At 38.3% G+C, this 17,822-nt stretch overlaps 1 protein-coding gene and 1 long non-coding RNA gene across 6 annotated transcripts in view; one reads left to right on the top strand and one right to left on the bottom strand.

Annotated features, from left to right (window-relative positions):
* Window positions 1-3,954, bottom strand: part of LOC147599587 (uncharacterized) — a 14,177-nt gene extending 10,223 nt beyond the window's left edge. The window contains exon 1 of one of the 2 annotated variants that reach the window (XR_015259337.1): window positions 3,263-3,954. This is a non-coding gene — a long non-coding RNA (uncharacterized LOC147599587). The remainder of the gene's footprint in view (window positions 1-3,262) is intronic. The other variant, XR_015259338.1, reaches the window with a different exon arrangement.
* ZBTB38 (zinc finger and BTB domain containing 38) overlaps window positions 1-17,822 on the top strand; it is an 18,546-nt gene extending 724 nt beyond the window's left edge. The window contains exons 1-3 of one of the 4 annotated variants that reach the window (XM_086754408.1): window positions 6,155-6,837; window positions 8,399-8,514; window positions 11,839-17,822. In XM_086754408.1, coding sequence (XP_086610534.1) covers window positions 8,443-8,514; window positions 11,839-15,414 — 3,648 coding nt within the window. In that variant the 5' untranslated portion in view covers window positions 6,155-6,837; window positions 8,399-8,442 and the 3' untranslated portion in view covers window positions 15,415-17,822. Of the gene's footprint in view, window positions 1-5,610; window positions 5,958-6,154; window positions 6,838-8,398; window positions 8,515-11,838 lie in introns of those variants that run through there. The other 3 variants (XM_086754411.1, XM_086754409.1, XM_086754410.1) reach the window with 3 other exon arrangements.

The raw sequence follows: 17,822 nt of genomic DNA, 5'->3' as shown, positions 1-17,822 counted from the left end.
TTAAAACAAATATGTCTGGTGCCTATGTTTTAGGTTTGAGATATGTATGTATTGATTGAAAGACTCAGTGAAATCCCAATTAATTAATTTGGAACATGGTTCTTTGTATCATGGAGTATAATTTGCATTATAGAAAGGGAGTAGTTTCAGTGGCAGTATTTGCAAAAATTTCTGTAGGAAGCAGTTTGTTGCATCATAGGCATTAATGCTGTGATATCTCGAAGCAGAAATAAGTAATTAAGGCTACCAGGCAGAATGTAAGATAAGGAACCAAATTTAAAACAAAACAAAACAAAAAACCTCTTCAATTCCTAGGATATCTCAAAATGTTTTCTGTATTTAAGTTTACTTTTAATACAGTGTTGCATGATGTAGAAAATGGTAATCGATTTTCAGAGACAATCAGATGGCGTTGGTGATTTAAACTTATCAGCGAAACACTAAAATTAGATAAATTCAGGCTGCCTGGATTTCCAGAAGCAATGGGCTACAAAATCTAAGTTGTACCTATTTTAAGTAAATTATTATACAACACTTGCTCAGTATATTTTATGTAGAATACTGGGCCATAACCTGTTTCCTTGGCAACTACATACGAATAAAAGGTACATTAGCAAAGCTGCAGATGTGTGTCAGTGAATGCTTATTAAGCAGCGCAATGCATTTACATACCATGTGCTCACAATAATGCATGCATCTTGAAAATCACCATATAAAAAGATTTCTGGGCATGGTCCAATATGGATTCTTAATACTCAAAGGTTTTAACCTGAAAACCTCCTATTTTCAATGGACATATCTGTTGTGATTTTTTTTTTCATTGCACTTTAAATTGAAACCTTTCTCCAAGATTCTGAATACTTACAGCGCTGCTTTAAGACAACAAAATATGGATGGAAGTGAAGACTGACAGTGTCATTCAGAAATGCTCAGGCATTCTAAATTTGAATCTTGTACTAGCATTCAGAAGCAAGTATGATTATGCTGTTTTACACAGTGACCAACTAAAGACTCTAAATAAAAATGAAACTGGTGTTGCTTGTAGCACTCTCATTCTATCGAACGTATCCAGGCAGAAGTACGATCAAGTGTTGTCTTCTAACAGTCAACAGAAAAAGGTGGGGAGGAGGGGGAGAAAAAGCTGTGCAAGTCGTCAAAATGGCACTTGTTCATGGACTTTCAAAATAAGATTTGGATGTAGCATTTAGGCAGTACTCACGCTTTCTATGCAAGTGTTTGTATAGGTACTATTTTGTTTTACATTCCTGGATTTAAAAGAAACTCAGATACATAAGATTGATTTTGACAAATTTGTTTACTGACCTCAGAAAGTTTATGCACAGGTTATTTTTGGCCTTTCTTCTTAAAGAATTAATCTATATATAAAATAAAAATCCATCTATATATAAAATAAAAGTACTACCCTTTGGGTTAACTAGGTTATCCCAATATTATCTATCTTTAAGAAATAAGTCTAAAATTATAATCATTAAAAAGACAGGAAAAACAGGAATCTGCAAATCCCGAGTTTAAATGCAGTTTGTGTAATCTAAGAAGTTTATGTGACCAGTAGGCTAATTAAACCCTTGAAATCAATGAAAAGATTCCTATTGACTTATCTGGAGTGTGCAAAAAGAGAGAAGGGTTCATACGTAACAATAAGATTTAGCAAATAAAAATCATCCTGACAAAGTAAAACGTTTCTGTACCTCTCAACATTCAAGTGTACCAGAATCTAGTATTAATTCCAAATAGTATGAACACTATGATGTGCATCTTTTCATGATCCTGAACCATAAACAATGTTGTTACATACCATCACGTGCTACAATACTGTTAACGTTTTTGAGCAAGTAAGACTTCAGGAAATTATTAGGGACATGCAAGTAAACTTTTTTTTTTTATTATTTTTATTATTTGTTGCTCTCCATCTGAGCTGAGCTCACTGTCAGACCAGGATTTGCGCCTGGGGCAGTTCACGTTGGTGGCAGAGCATGCAGCACAAACCAGAGCTGAAGCCATCAGCTTCTTACTGCCAACTACTACCTGCTTTTGCTACAGTCCCTCTCTGTTGCATGAGCAGAGGCCTTGCTAATAGCTTTCTGGTTGGAAATGTGCAGCAGGATGGAAGATGAGAAGTAAAGCTTGGGCTGGGCCACTTAGGTCAGCACAAAATGGAGCGTAAGCATATTTAAGAGCTTACAGCAAAAATTATTGTGTGTCAAGTAAGTTGTGATAATAAATGGCCACACTGAAGTGATGATTCAGAGGAACAGCTATCACTTGTGCATTGTTTTTGGCATGCTGAAATTTACCAATTTAACAGCAAAACCAAGAAAATATTTTGCCGTGTTTTAAGGAATATTGGGGATCGGTGGTGGCCAGTTAACAGCTTGAAGACCAATTATACCTTTCAAAATGGCTGTTGAGCAGACCAGCTAAATCAAGTGTTTCTAGAGGAACAGATTTAGCTCTATTTTCAGTCTAGTGTGAGGTGTGCTACATCACGTGTAGTAAAAGGAGAGAGGTGCTGCACGCCTGGTCCACAGCACACCTGACTCAGAATAACAGTGGCCCCTGAGCATGCAGCTTGGCTGCTGCTCTTGTGGATGCTGGTTCCGATATTCATAGGATGTTTCCTCCCAAAATCGGAAATGAAAGGCTGAGTTGAACTACTTTTATTTTGTCTTTTTGATAACTGAATGGGCAACAGAATACCACATAGCAGTTTTCCAAAATGAACAAAAATTAAATGTTTAATTTGCTACTTTTGTTTAAAACTATTCAAATATATAAATTACTACATTTGACAACAGTCACCAACAAAAACATGTCTGTTGTTGTCACTCTGTCTGTAAACACAGCTTCACGATTGCAACTGATCTATGCTATCTAAGGACCGTGATATGTTTCAGGAGTGTAGGAGGCTAGAAAGTGGCTTGTCAGCAGCACATTAGAAAAATGAGAAACTTAACTGGAAAATAATACTGAGATTGTCCAGAGATAGCAAGATGTAAAGTCAGCTGATCCTTAGTAGCAATACAACAGAAGCTTTTATATTTTGTGCAAAAGAAGAATTTGGATTTACATCAGTTATTGCTGTTGCTTCATTTTCTTTTTTAGATTGGTGGAGGGACAAAGGTATAGTTATAAATTAAAAAAAATTAAAGTTATAAAACTTTAAAAATTGCTTGTATGTGTTCTGTTTAGTGTTAATGGGACTCTAATTAGGCTATGCCTAAATTGTAAGAAGGCAGCATACCTTGGAGAAAGACTTTCCTTGGTGCACATGCACAGGTCACACAGTTTGCGAGCCAAACCAGTTCTGCTAGGCTTCTCTCGTTCAGACTTGGAGAAGTAGGCAGCTGCTGCACGTCCCCACAGCTGTGCTCCTTCTCCCTCCACTTGATGCTTTAGAAGAGGAGAAGGGTAGTGAAGCCACTTTGGGCTGCTGGGTCCTTCTTGTCTCTCACTTTTGAGTGAAGTGTTGGTCTGCCTGAGGGGTGAAGAGGAGTTGTGTTTTCCTCCTCAGCAGCGTTACTGGCTTTGACCTCAGGAGTGAGAGCAAGGAAGAAGACAGGCCATCCAAGTGTTTTTCTCATGGATAGGCTAGCCTGTTCTAGGCACTGAGAAAGAAACCAGTCAAGCCCTGGCCAAAATCCTGTCACTCACAAGGAACTTGCAAGAGTTGGTAATGCTGTATATGTTGTTTCCTGCTGTTGTTTAAGAACTAAAATTGCTTGATGAGAGAGGAACACTGGAACTTTTTTTTCCTAGGCAGTCTGAAATACTCTTAAGGAAAGAATAGCACGTGCCATGAGTTGCAGAAATGAGATTGTCAGATTTCAGCGAAGTATGCAAACACCACCACTTCAGTAACCTTGGAACCATTTTACACATTTTAAAGAAGTAAACGTTTGCTAACAATTTGCCCTATACTTTGCAATTTTACCATTTAAGAAGTAATCCACTGCAAAACTACTTGGATTTCTATTTAAAAAGAACATAAAATTTCTGTGATGCTATGTGCAGTCATTTCTATGTTTAATGGGAACTGATAGACATACACTAGCAAGATTGCTATTTTTGAAGTATATAATCTGTATTGTGGCTTACGCTCTCAAATCAGGTCTGCAGACGCAGATAAATCTTGTCTGACTGCTCACAGATTATCAATGCACTCGATTCACATAGGTCTGACTGCAGCACCAGTTCCTCCATTTTCTTTGAGTGCAGTTGGTTTTATATGAAATATTATAATGAGAATGTAAAATCCTGGGTGCAGCCAAGACGGCCTGATAAAGAATTTCTTAATCTGAAGAATATTTTTAATACACAAGGGCTGACAGTGAATTCCCAATAGCTCAAATTACATATAAATGGAAATTAGTATCTTCAATTACAGTACTAGTCACAGAAAAGTTGATTCTTTTTTTAGTGGATGAGCTGAAGTTGCCTTAAGAAAACAGCCTAACAATTAAAAAAAGAAAACATGAATAAGTTTTTTACAAATCTGTTATATTGTCTATAGATATTAAGACTGCCAGACCATCAAATAGTTGAGTACAAATAAATTAATGTCTCTAAGTTGGGAGGTCTGCTATACAAATGATGTTTTGCATCTGATTTTCAAAACAATTCAAAATAATCCATTTTAATTAAGATTTAGGGGGAATTCATAACCTAATCTTCTTTAAATTTGTTTCATGTAATCTGAAAAAAAATCTTGTATATATTGTCATTTAATAATATTGGTTTCTTTTGAAGGATTACAACACGTTTCATTTAGGGATTACTGTATTGTTACTGACAACACATTTGTCACAAACACTTCTTATGACACTTGTGTCACAGATCTTCATTGATACATATGTATATGCACACCTAAAACAATGATGAAGAAACAATAGTAAACAAGCCATAGACAAAGTCCAAGGTTAAAAGTAACCTACATGTGAGTATGAAACTTGGCTTCTCAGCTTTCTAGGCCGGAATAAAAAAGAAGGTTGTGAAAACTTAGGGATGCACTTTGGTTTTGCAATGAATACTGCTGTGTTCTTCAAGTATTTGTTCCACCTCCCATAGCTACTGGTAAACAGCGACTGATAGCAACAGCTCAATTTGTCATGAGATGAAATAAACTATTTTTTGGTAGCAGAGTCCTAAGCTAAAAAGATCCTCATTGCTTCAGTAGGTGAACTTATTTATAAGAATTTCAATGATCCAGTAGCAGTAATTAAGCTCTTCACAGAGATGTTCAGTATTTCTAAGATGATTTTTTAATGTGGATTGTGAAAGAAAAGGGATTAGTCCCTAAACTGATCATAATTTCCTGACAAGAATAAATTTATTTCTGTATCTTTTAAACACTCAGGGAAGCAGATAATAGTTCCAAGACAGAATGCTGGAAAAAATAACTCCCCTCCTGATAATGGATTGTGCATCTTATGTTGATATTGAAGAGTCTGCGCAGATGATATGCAGCATTTACCATGGAGGGGCTCCAGCAAAGTTCTAACTTCCAGGCCCATCAAAGGTGACAATGTTGAAATAGTTCATGCTTTTGGATTTTTTTTTTCCTAAAAATTAATCAGTTCCTACTATTCAGTGCTTCTAATGCATAGACTTCAGATTTGAAAACAAAGTAACTGTGCAGTAAAACCTCATACACAATAGCTTGTAAAAATAAACACAGATTAGCCTTGGGCAAAATGAGTATTTTCAAGCAAGCTTTAAGACAAAAGCAAATTGTCCATTTTTCTAACAATGTTTTCCACCTATCTGAAAGCCCAGTTTTTCCTCTAAGCTTCATGATTCCAAGTACTGGGAAAACAGGTTTTGCTGACTATTTAAAGCGAGAGGCAGAAGCAGAGAGAGAGAGAATGTACAGGAAGACTGTACTAAATATGTTGGAGTATCCGGCTAAATGAAATCAAGCTACTTCCTTCTTTATCTAGGTAAGCATTTGTTAGTGCTTATGAAGCACTAATAGTATTGTTGCACTTGTTTCCCGAGGCAGTAAATAATCTGAAGAAGCCAAAATTAGAGAATAAGACTACTGCTTAAAACAAACATCCTCGTGATACTATATGAGTTTCTATATATGCTTTTAAAAAATAATATAATCAGATAAGGAAAATAAGGTAAATGTGGCCATGCTTCAGTAACCAAACGTAATTTATTTCAAATGTTATTTTTTCAAGGAATTATTTTGTCTCTCCTTTGTAGTGGGAAGTTGCAGAATTTACATGCGAAGCTCTTATTGCCACAAATGCTTTCTCTTTCTTCATGTGAGAAAGGTTTTGAAGGAGAGTAAGGCAATCAAAATCCTTTGTTATGTTTAAGAGGAATTCTAAATAATATGGGCAAAGCTGCATTGATGACTGTGGAGCGCGGGGTGGGATAGGGAACCGGGATTTCCTAATCTTTCTAAATTTACAGCCCTTGCATATAAACAACTTGGCTGCTACGCTGAATATCCCAGCTGGCCGTGTTAATTAAGCAGAAAGCACTTGCTGTAAAATAAACACATGAAAAATAACGCAGCAGTTAGCAAACGAGGACGGGAAGCCAGGGCGCTGGAAGCAGTCCGCGCTTCCCAAACCACAGGCAAATCTGATTACCCGGGATTATCAGAGCAAAATGGCGGCTGCTCCGTCCCGCCGCCGTCAGCGGGCCCCGCGCCGCGGCCGCGCTGGCGGGCGTCACGGGCCGCGCGCCGCCGGGAAGATGGCACCTGTCACGTCACCGCGCACCCAGCGCGGCCTCCCGCCGAGCCGATGCCCTCGTCCTCCCGCCTGCTAGAGAAAACCCCGCAGCCGCGATAGCTCGAAAACAGTGAGTTGTTCTGCGTTCCAGCGTAAAATTGCGCAAGCGTTCCTGCTGCTGCTGCTGCTAGGAAAAATCGTACTGCAGGTTAATATGCATTGCGTCTTGGGCTGGAGGTTTACTTTAGTGCGGAGCGCGCTTACTGCCCATAAACAGGAAGTGTCTTCCAGTCATCTGCAGCTGACGGGCTGCCAAATGTTTGATGTCTCGAGAGGCTTTAGGACGGACACATATACTGACGTTAGCGTGCCGCACCAGGAGCTTGGATCCTGCCTAATTCGTGCAGGATTAGGGGAGAACCGCGCCTGAACGCCGCAGAAGCGGCTCGCAGTGACTGGAGCGGCAGAAACCTTCATTTCCTACCTTACGGGAACGGGAACGGGAACGGGAACGGGAACGGGGCTCCTGCCGCGCGCGTCCAGCTCCACCGTGTGGGCGAACGGCGGGAAGGCGCGCGTGCCGCCCGCCCGCCCCGCGGGGCCCGCGAACGGCGCCAGCGAGGGCAAGGGCGGAGGGAAGGAGAGGAGGCCCCGGGTACCGGAACGAACCGGCTGGGCGGCGGGACACGTACCTCTTAATAATATTATTTTTAGAGCCAGATCCGTTACAGAGACAGGATTTGCTTTGGGTTTCAAAGCGAGAAACTTCACTGGATAAAAGGCCTGGGCCTGCTCTGATAAGGCTTTAAAGGCTGAGAAACGATCATACAAAATGTAAAGTAGGAGATAGGAGAATAAGTTAGGGAGGCTAATAACAGGAAACAACTACAACTCTGAAAGAATGGTTCATTTGGTGGCATCAGGTATCTGGTAACGCTAACGTAGTATTCTTATGCTAAATTCTACCCCCTCAGCTGCTTGAATTAACAATTAGAGGAAACAGTGTGAGGCTGAAAAAGAAATTTAAAGTCTATAATTCTTATGAGGCTATAACAAATGAAAAAGCTAAGTATTCTATATTGATAGTGAAGGATGCAAGGAACCACAGAACGGTTCGAGTGGGAAGGGACCTTCAAAGCCCACCCAGTCCAACCCCCCTGCCAGGAGCAGGGACATCTCCAACCGGATCAGGTTGATCAGAGCCCCGGCCAACCTGGCCTGGAATGTTTCCAGGGATGGGGCATCCACCGCCTCTCTGGGCAACCTGTTGAGTGAGAGTCTAAAACAGAAAATATGTTGCTATGTAAACTGGAGCACTAAGTTATGAAGCATAATTAGATAGACATCAGTAAAACTTCCCTGTATGCCTGAGGTGTAAGAAGACTGAAGGGACGCTGGTCAAGGTAGCCATGCATAGCCATGCTGTCCTGATGGGACTGATGAAGTGGTTCTGTAAAAAAACTGAGCTACCATCATAAAAGTGATGGTTGGACAGTAGGTTTCCAGGTGGGCAAGGATTGGAGGGGGGTGAGGTGAGAGGGGGTAGGGGGAGATTGGGGGGGGGGGTGTATGTACTTGGGGTTTTGTTTGTTTGTTTGTTTTCTTTGTTCATCATGCCTAGCCCTATTTCTGCTCTGGAACAAAATGGTGCCCTTTAGGAGAGTTAGATACAGATGAATGATCCTCCTCAGTTGAGGAAACAGGCTAGAAACAAAACACAGATAGCCATCGAAGTATGTTAATAGAGTGGAATGAAACTGAACATAAGAAAACTACAGACCGAACATGTTTCTGTATTATCATGTTGGTAAGTACCAGAAAATACTACCATCTTTAAAATCCCAGTAGAAATGTGTGGGATAAGAAAACTGAGAGAGAACTGTTACTACAAATTATCAAGTATCTTGCTGGTTTTTTGTTTCCCCCCTGGGTACTAGCCACTGGCCCTGATGGTGTCTTTGTTAATACCACTAGCTTGTCTTTCAAATTCAGGTGACTGAAGTGGAATAAAAGAATCTCTTCTCCTATGTAATGGGGTACACTTGCCTGGCAGTGGATTTCAAAATTATAGCTGGAGAATGCGTTCTCCAAATAGTCCCTTTATTCCTGTGTGAAATGATTCCCTACTCCCTCTTATTTTACCTGTCTTGCTTCTTGCATTTGTGAAAAATGTGTCTGAAATACTGTAAAATCAGAATGCTCTACTAGCACACACATAAATGGAATATTTTAGGGATATTTTACATTCCATTTGCAGTTCATACTGCAAAACGAAAACCTGCTTTTCAGTTTCTAAGGGTGCTCTAAGATACACAGAGATTAAACTTTTCAGATGTATTATTATTAAATATTTTCAATTAAAACACTGGAAAGTCTGTTTGGAGTTGAGACAGAGAAGCAAAAAGTGTTGGCTCTGAAAATCAATTTGCTCTGGAATTTTTCTGTGTAACTTTCAAATGAGATATATAGCTGATGGTTTAGTACACAGCAAAAAAAAAAAAAAAAGGTCCAACTAGCAAATGATTGTTTGTACTATCTTTACACAAAGAATCTAATCTGATGTTTTACTGAGCTTAGCAAAATATCCAGGACTACAAAAACTGGTAAGCTATGTACATGCAAGTAGAAATTTGAAATACTCACTTTTCACCTTAGGAGGATAAATTTTGAAATAACTAGTTGAATAAGAAGAACACTACTAAAAACACTCAGGTTTGTAGGGCTTGCTTATAAATGCCTCTTAGTCTAGAAGTAGCAGTTTGATATATTTAGCAAACAGTATGTCAGATGATGTGTGTTTGAACTAAAACCAGCTGTCTCCAATAAAGAAACAGAAAAAAACCAGGCAAGTTCCTATAGAGCAGTTCACTTGGAGGTAGAGTTGACATCATTTATTTCCTATACTCAGGAAATAACTGTATCAATAGCTCCTGTTGTGAAATGTTTTTGATGTCTGACAGTTGGTTTCTAATACCACATCACATGAGCAAGTCAGATGTAATCTCAGACATTGACAATGAGAAAAAAGAATCAATTGTGCGATTAGTGGCTGCTTGCCTGAAGAAAAGTGTTCTTGTCCGTATTCTTTCTGTAGAAGGCTTGATATGCTAGAAACTACCTACAATTATATATGAGTTTTCAGTTGTCAAACCAAAAGAGATAACCATACCTAACTACTGTGAATTTCAGGTTATCATTCCAAATTAATAAATGTCTCTTATTTTAAGTCAAATAAGTGTGATAAACAAACACATGCTGAACTACGATTTTAAGATTTAAAGACACAAACCAATGCATCTAGGTTTACAGCTTCTGTGAGGGACCAGATAACAAAAATAATATACATCTACATTTCTATCACAGTTCTACTGATGAATTAATTTCTTGACATCTGTGGCATATATAAGCATCAGAGGTGTTTTTTGTGAATGACAATTTTGATTTTTCTGGATTGTGTGGATTGAAACTTCTCAGCCATTAAACCATATTAGAAGTTTTGGCCATTTGCACAGACAATACCTTCCTGATAGAAACAGTGGTCAAGGTACAAATTTTACTTCTAAGCTTCAGCCATAATGTACCAAATGATGATCTTTTTCATAGTATGTTGTGTTTGTCTTCACGGTAAGGTTGTCATTGTTTTTTGTGGTGAAGTAGTTGGTGGATTCATGATGAAGTGTCCAAAGCATAACTAGATTAGCTAGGACAAGGGTGTATGACCCACATTAGTTACTTTGTGATAAAAGCCCTGTTTTCAAGGAAGGATTTCTTCCAAATAGCTTGTGTGAGAGAGCCAGTGAGCTCTAAACGGCTGTTGCTGTTTTCTTAGTGAATATCGGTCAAACCTTTATTTCACTATTTGGATCAAACCTATCTTAATAAATATATTGGCATTTTTAATGTAAACTATTTGAGGGTAAGGGTAGTCATAAAAATTTTCAAGTATTTAAGTTTGGAGCAGTAGACAGAATGTTTAGAAAGTATTCCTAACTTATTAGAGCACTACAGTGTGGTACTATTTTAACCTATCTTACAAAATATCTGTAGTTTCTTGTTTTCTTTAATGTGCATTTTGATTCCACAAGTTGAAAGAAAAGGATCTTTCCTAGTATTTGGTAAGTGTCAGTAGGACAACTATTTATTCATGACTTGAAGGCAGAAACGGGCAGTAGTTGAAAAAGCTTCTCAGAGATGGAAAAAAGGAACAAACCTCATTATATGGCACGGATCTGAATTTAAACAAAACAAAACAAACAAAAAAATCTGGTTAAGTCGGAGTTTCCTCTGGATACATACTGTCAAATTTATCCTTTTTTCAGTCTGTTTTAAATTCATATTTTGCATCTTTTATCTCAATTAAATAAAGCGGTATATTTATACTCTACAATTTTTGTCAGCATTAAACCTCATTATTATAAATTTGCAGTTACTTAACAATATTCACTATTGCAATTAAATTGTATTATTTGGTAGAAATTAAGAACCCACTATCAAATTACAAAGTGTGAATAAATTTTCAGTGATTTTAAAGCAAGTGTAAACAATCTAATAAAATTTAATCACTATTTTAAAAAAATTACTGTGTTTACATAAATATATGTACTCTGCTGTTGTTTACAAAATTGTGTTTCTCGTGCATTCATTTGTTTATAAAGCCTTATCCTGTAACTGAAACTTTATTGCATGGGATCTCTGATCCCTGATTTAAATATCAGCTTAATAAGGGGATCAAATGCAGTTGTGTTGTAAAGTCATTGTCTGACAAACAACCCTGGAAAACAAAGTCCTGGCACAACAGAAAGCTGGTGACTGCAGTCCTCAGTAAAGGCACCGAGAGGGCGACAGACCTGTGCGGGGACAGAGAAGATCCTCTGCGTCCTGCTGAGGAGCTACTGGTGTTCCTGCGTGCTCGATCTGTGCGCAGATTGCCTTCAGTATTGTTAGCAAGAGTAAACCTAAGACGACTTCAACCTGAAATGCTATGACAAAATTTTACTCATTCTTTAAAATTTTAAAGTTCATAAATTAAGACTATATATAAAATTAATATCAAACTATAAACTCACTCTGTAACTGAAATGGATGAAAAATATATTCTAAATATATTTACTTTTTTTTTTTTTTCTTGTAGATGACAGTCATGTCCCATTCCAAGGATCTCAAGGACGACTTCCACAGTGACACTGTACTTTCTATTTTAAATGAACAGCGCATTCGGGGTATTTTATGTGATGTCACCATAATTGTGGAAGATACCAAATTTAAAGCCCATAGTAATGTGCTGGCAGCTTCAAGCCTTTACTTTAAAAACATTTTTTGGAGTCGTACTATCTGTATTTCAGGTCATGTACTGGAGTTAGATGATCTCAAAGCTGAAGTCTTTACAGAAATATTGAATTACATCTACAGTTCCACAGTAGTTGTTAAGAGGCAGGAGACTGTAACGGACCTTGCAGCTGCGGGAAAAAAACTGGGAATATCATTTCTAGAAGATCTTACAGATGTTGATTTTTCAAGTTCCCCCTGCCCCTATGCATACTGTGTTAATGAAAAAGGGACTGTCAAAGAGGAGAAACAAGAAAAGAGACATGAAGACTCTGCTGTGACAAATGGACCACGAATTACAAATGCATTCTCAATTTTTGAAACTGAAAACACTTTGTTTTCTCCACTTGATTTGAGGGCAAACTTTAAAAAGGTATCTGACACAATACAAACACCCATCAGCCTTGACAGAAGCGACGTCTGCAAAGATGCTGAGCCAGGGAGTACATTGGCTGAACATTCCTATGCAGTTTCTTCTGGGGGAGATACTTTTCAAGGAACACCTTTTCTTGAACAGAACAGCGGCCCTTCATACAAGATGGGTGAAGACCACTATGAAAATCCCCAAGCCACACCACTCATTCAGCCAGGAAAACAAGCAGGTAGTACTCCTAAGACAGCCTTGCAGCCCCAGGGTATCAGTTTGGCTGTTGCAAAAGTACCAGCCTCTACAGTAACCACTACAGAAGCCCAACGTGAAGCAGTTACTGATCAGCCAATTACTTCCTTTCCAACACCTCAAAATAACGCAGGAGATTTCCATTTATCCAGAGAAGAGGAAAACAATTCTGCTAAGGTCTCTGGATCCACCACAATTGTTGTTCCACCTGTTTACAACTGTAACTGTTGTGCAAAATCATTCAATGACAGGGCGTTACTCAGTACTCATCTTCAGCTCCATTCAGAGCATCAGGAAACTTTCATATGCAAATACTGCAGCAAACAATTTGCAAATCGAAATATACTGGAAAGTCATGAACAAGTCTGCATGAGATCAACTACCTTGTCGGTTCACAATGGAAATGAACAGAATTTTGCAGATAACTACACTGCTACAGACAGAAGGAATGGAAGTTCATATGCAAATACAGAGCCTCTATTGTCGGAAAACAGCATCACTGATTATTCTAATCCAAATTGCACTTTGCCAGAAACAGATCATTTGGTTAAAGTCGTTGATGGGCAGATATTGTATACGTGCATAGTTTGCAAGCGTAGTTATGTAACACTGTCTAGCCTTCGAAGACATGCAAATGTGCATTCATGGAGAAGAACATATCCCTGTCACTACTGCAATAAAGTGTTCGCGTTAGCTGAGTATCGTACCAGACATGAGATCTGGCACACTGGAGAAAGACGGTATCAGTGCATTTTCTGTCTGGAGACTTTCATGACTTACTATATACTAAAAAATCATCAGAAGTCTTTCCATGCAATTGACCATCGTCTCTCAGTGAATAAAAAGACAGCCAATGGAGGCTTAAAACCCAGTATGTACCCATACAAACTTTATCGACTTTTACCTATGAAATGCAGGCGACTGCCTTATAAGTCCTACCCAAGTTCTTCCTATGAAAATGTTCAAACAAGTAGCCAGGTTAACGAAACTGCTTCTACTAACTGTTTCATTCCAAGTTCTCTTAGCTCTGAGCTACCACCACTGAATTTTCAAACTAACATAATAGCAAACAACAGAACTCTTGCCTTGGATACATCTTCATGTAATGATACAGCATCTTCCGCAAATACTCAGAATTCTTCCTCTTGGGGAGTAAGTATCTTAAATTCTGACCTGCAAAGGGACTTTTTCACAGCTGAAAAAAGAGTTTCCGCTGCTGCAAATGACGCTGGTTCTCAGGAGCATGATTCCTCTGTTGTGTCTTTAACTAACGTGAATGAAAATTCAGCCTCTGTCATCAGTTACAGCAGTTCTGCACCCTCCGTTATAATGCACAGTAGCAGAGTTTCATCAGTAATAATGCACAGTAAAACAGTCACTTCTGTAGAAAATAATAAGACACAATCTTCAAATAATCTACCTAGCCAGTCTATAAGTGATGATTATAAATATGGGTCAGATAATTATGGGAAGTGCATTACAAAATCAAAAACTGTTAAGGAGAAAAAGAAAACACTGCTGTCCAACAGAGCAGAAGGAACTGAGGATACACAGCAGATCACAGGATCTGGAGGTTCATCCAGCAAAACAACAAATACTGTCCAAGAATCGAGTAAAACTGAAACATACATTGCAAAGCCTGCCTTACCTGGAACGTCTACTGACAGCAATGTTGCGCCTCTTTGTCAAATAACAGTAAAAATCGGTAATGAGGCTATTGTAAAAAGACATATATTAGGATCCAAGCTGTTTTGTAAAAGGGGCCGAAAATCCAAACATGAGTCCAAACAGGACAATCTAATTGAGGAATCAGAAATGGAGATAAAAGAAGCAAGCCCATCTAGGCTCTACAGCTCAGAATGCCTGGAGCTGACAGAAATGTGTGATGATGTAAGTGATCAGGACTCCAGCGATAAACCATGGAGACCCTATTATAATTACAAACCAAAAAAGAAATCCAAACAGATAAGAAAAATGAAAAAGACCAAATGGAGGAAAAAGCACATAAGCAAGAACACCGTTACGGAGAGCCACACTACATGCAGTCGAGAGTATGCACTCAGGAATGCTCCTGAGGAAAAGGCAATCAGTCAAGAAGAGAACACAGAAATGCCTAATCTTCATTGTGAGCTCTGTGAAAGAGATCAGTCTTCCACGGCAGAAATTCAAGAACACGTACACTGGCATGTAGCTACTTCAAAGCCTTACATTTGTGAATTATGCCAAAAACAATTTCAAAGTCCATCCACTTTAAAAATGCATATGAGGTGTCACACTGGGGAAAAGCCCTACACTTGCAAAACCTGTGGTAAATGTTTCTCGGTTCCTGGAAATCTACAGAAACATGAACGTATTCACCTGGGTGTCAAAGACTTTGTCTGCCAATACTGTAATAAGGCGTTCACTTTAAATGAAACACTCAAAATACATGAAAGAATTCATACTGGAGAAAAACGCTACCACTGCCAGTTCTGCTTTCAAAGCTTCTTGTATCTTTCTACCAAAAGGAACCACGAGCAGAGACATATCCGTGAGCATAATGGAAAAGGATACGCTTGTTTTCAGTGCCCCAAAATTTGCAAGACAGCAGCTGCTCTGGGAATGCACCAGAAGAAACATCTATTCAAAAGTCCAGGTCCACAAGATAGAAAAGAACAGTTTTGCAATGAAAGCACTAAACTCTTGGAAAATCCGCATTTCCTTGGCTCAGAAAGAAGTGAAGTAAAAAGTACACAAAATGTAACTCCAGAAGTTATACTCTGAGTGACAGTTGTGCAAAAGAGAAGAAAAATCCAGAACTGTATATTGGAGAAAATACAGATACATTGAATGGGGAAACGTTTTCACTCAAATCAGTATCATTTACTGAGATCAAACTTCTTAATCTAACCATGTGTCAATATATGCAGAAGAAGGAAAAATAACACAGAAAAGAAAAACTAGTATTTGCAATAATACAAACTTAATGTGAAAGACCCAAAATACTTTTGCCACAATAGACTTCTAACATAGAGAGAGAGAGAGAGAGAGAGAAAGAAAAAAGAAAAAAAAATATGACCAACCAAAACCCTTCTACTTAGCATTACAGGAAACTAGTCACTGAACTATTTTACAGTGCTGTTTTTAAGTCAGAATCATTCTAGGCAAAACAAATATGTAGGTTCACAGTGTACTCTGTAGAAGGATTTTTTTTTTTTGCTGCAGAAACCATATATTGCATTTTTAAACAAAAAGTAATGTGTTTATAAACAAAATAATTGTAATTTAGTGTATTCTAAAGTGAAGGTGGGAAATGTTTCATGAACTTGGGTATGCTGAAGTACAGTTGAGTTCTGGCGTGCATTTCTGTAACTCAACATTTACAAAACATACTCAGGAGTTTAAACCTCTCTTCCTTTCCATATTCAGTTTTGTAGTTACCATAGTAATCGTTAAGTCTGAGTGCTTGTGTGGAAAGTATTCCAGATTTATGATATCTCCAAGACATTTAATAAAGATTCAGTGGAACTCACAATAGCCAGTCTTCCAAACCGCATAAATCCCAATGTCAGTGGCCTGGTAGAGCTATTCAGGTGCACTTGTCTAAAGAAAATTGTTCTCGCAAAACAGCCTAGCTTAAAGAAATCCTGTACGTAAACATCCACCTCCTGGTGGGTCTGCAACTCCTGTCTTTTAGAAATACCATTCTTCTCAGCAGAAGAAGAGGAGATTTAGACAGAGCCTTCCTCCTCATCCTGGAATAAAGCCTGGACAACAAACGACAGAGCAACTCCCCATAAATACCTTGATTTTGGGAGGAGGAGGTAAATACTTGTGTTCTTGATTCCGTGTATATCCCTGAGGCAATCCCTATGTATAAACAGGGATAGGGCCATCTTGTGGGGTTCCCTGTCATCCCCATGCCTTAAACACAACATCTAACCTTCGTATGTCCCTTCTCAGTGATCCTGCTAACCATGCCAGCATCTCGCCCCAGCCAAGCTTTGTTGCAGTGTCCCTTGGCCCAGCATGCAGGCCTGTAGCAGAGAGGTGCCTGGAACGGGTTGCTGGAGGAGGAAGTGTTGGCCTGTCTGCCTCCCTCATCCTGCCACGCTGAAGGGTTATGGTGAGCCTTGCAGCGTCACAGTTTGCTCATAATCGGGAGAACAGGCTTCTGACAGACATCACCAAAATATTACAATTAATATTATTTTGTGAAAATGTGATTAATGTTAGCTGAGGTGAAGAGATTTTTTAAGAAGTCAAAGAGGGTGTATGTGTACAAGTTGCAGTTTATATGATAGGGCTCTGTTGTACTGTATCTGCATTTCCAATTAGTCATGTGCATTCATCTCTACGAAGTGTTAAAAAATTCAGTCAGGTCAAAGGTTAGTGAACCTCAACTTCATCCTATGTGCAAATATGGTACACAGTTTGTTTACTTACTTCGTCTTCTTGAATATTTTAAAAGATACTATAGCTTGGGTACAATAAAACCACAATTGAAATGATAACACAGTATTGATTGAAGTAATAATATAGTCCACTTATTTATTCTGTCATTGGTGAATGCTATGAACCCCTTGAGAAATTTTGGTTTCATGCCAGCTTTGGTTCCATTGAAACACAGATGATGGAAGAATAAACACAGGAAAGTATGGTGATGTTTCAAAAAAGTACACAAAGATAACTTCTAAGTGGACTTGTATGGTGATAATTATAGACCAAAGCAAATAAGGTAGAATATTTATAAATATAAATATAATTTTACAAATATTTTATATAACTATAGTTCATAAGAAAAATATTGATAGCTTGTGTTAGGTTTGGGGGGGTTTGTATATTTTGATAAAAACACAATGACTTTGTAACTCTGTATATTCTCTAGAGTTTATAGCAAAGCAGTTTTAAGATGGCAATGTCATGTTTATAGTTCAATTGTGGCACTTTTACTACAAGTAACACGTCGCAGTAATAAGTCAAGTATTCATGACCAAATTAGAATTAAAGTCAGTGTAAGAGAAGGTAAATACTATACGTTGTTAAAGGCTGTAATTTGCTACATAATCGCATCTGTATTTTTGTTTAGAAGGAAATATTAAATGCAGATGTTAAGGATTGATAAAGAGTCTAATTTTATTTTTAGAGCGATTATAACTCTGTTTTTGCTTAATTAAAATAACATCTTCCTA

This window comes from Chlamydotis macqueenii, chromosome 9 (assembly GCF_036417535.1).
Source record: "Chlamydotis macqueenii isolate bChlMac1 chromosome 9, bChlMac1.mat, whole genome shotgun sequence".
In the NCBI taxonomy this organism is placed as follows: Eukaryota; Metazoa; Chordata; class Aves; order Otidiformes; family Otididae; genus Chlamydotis; species Chlamydotis macqueenii.
The sequence above is the reverse complement of the archived record's forward strand: the minus strand, read 5'-3'. Positions and strand labels throughout refer to the sequence as shown.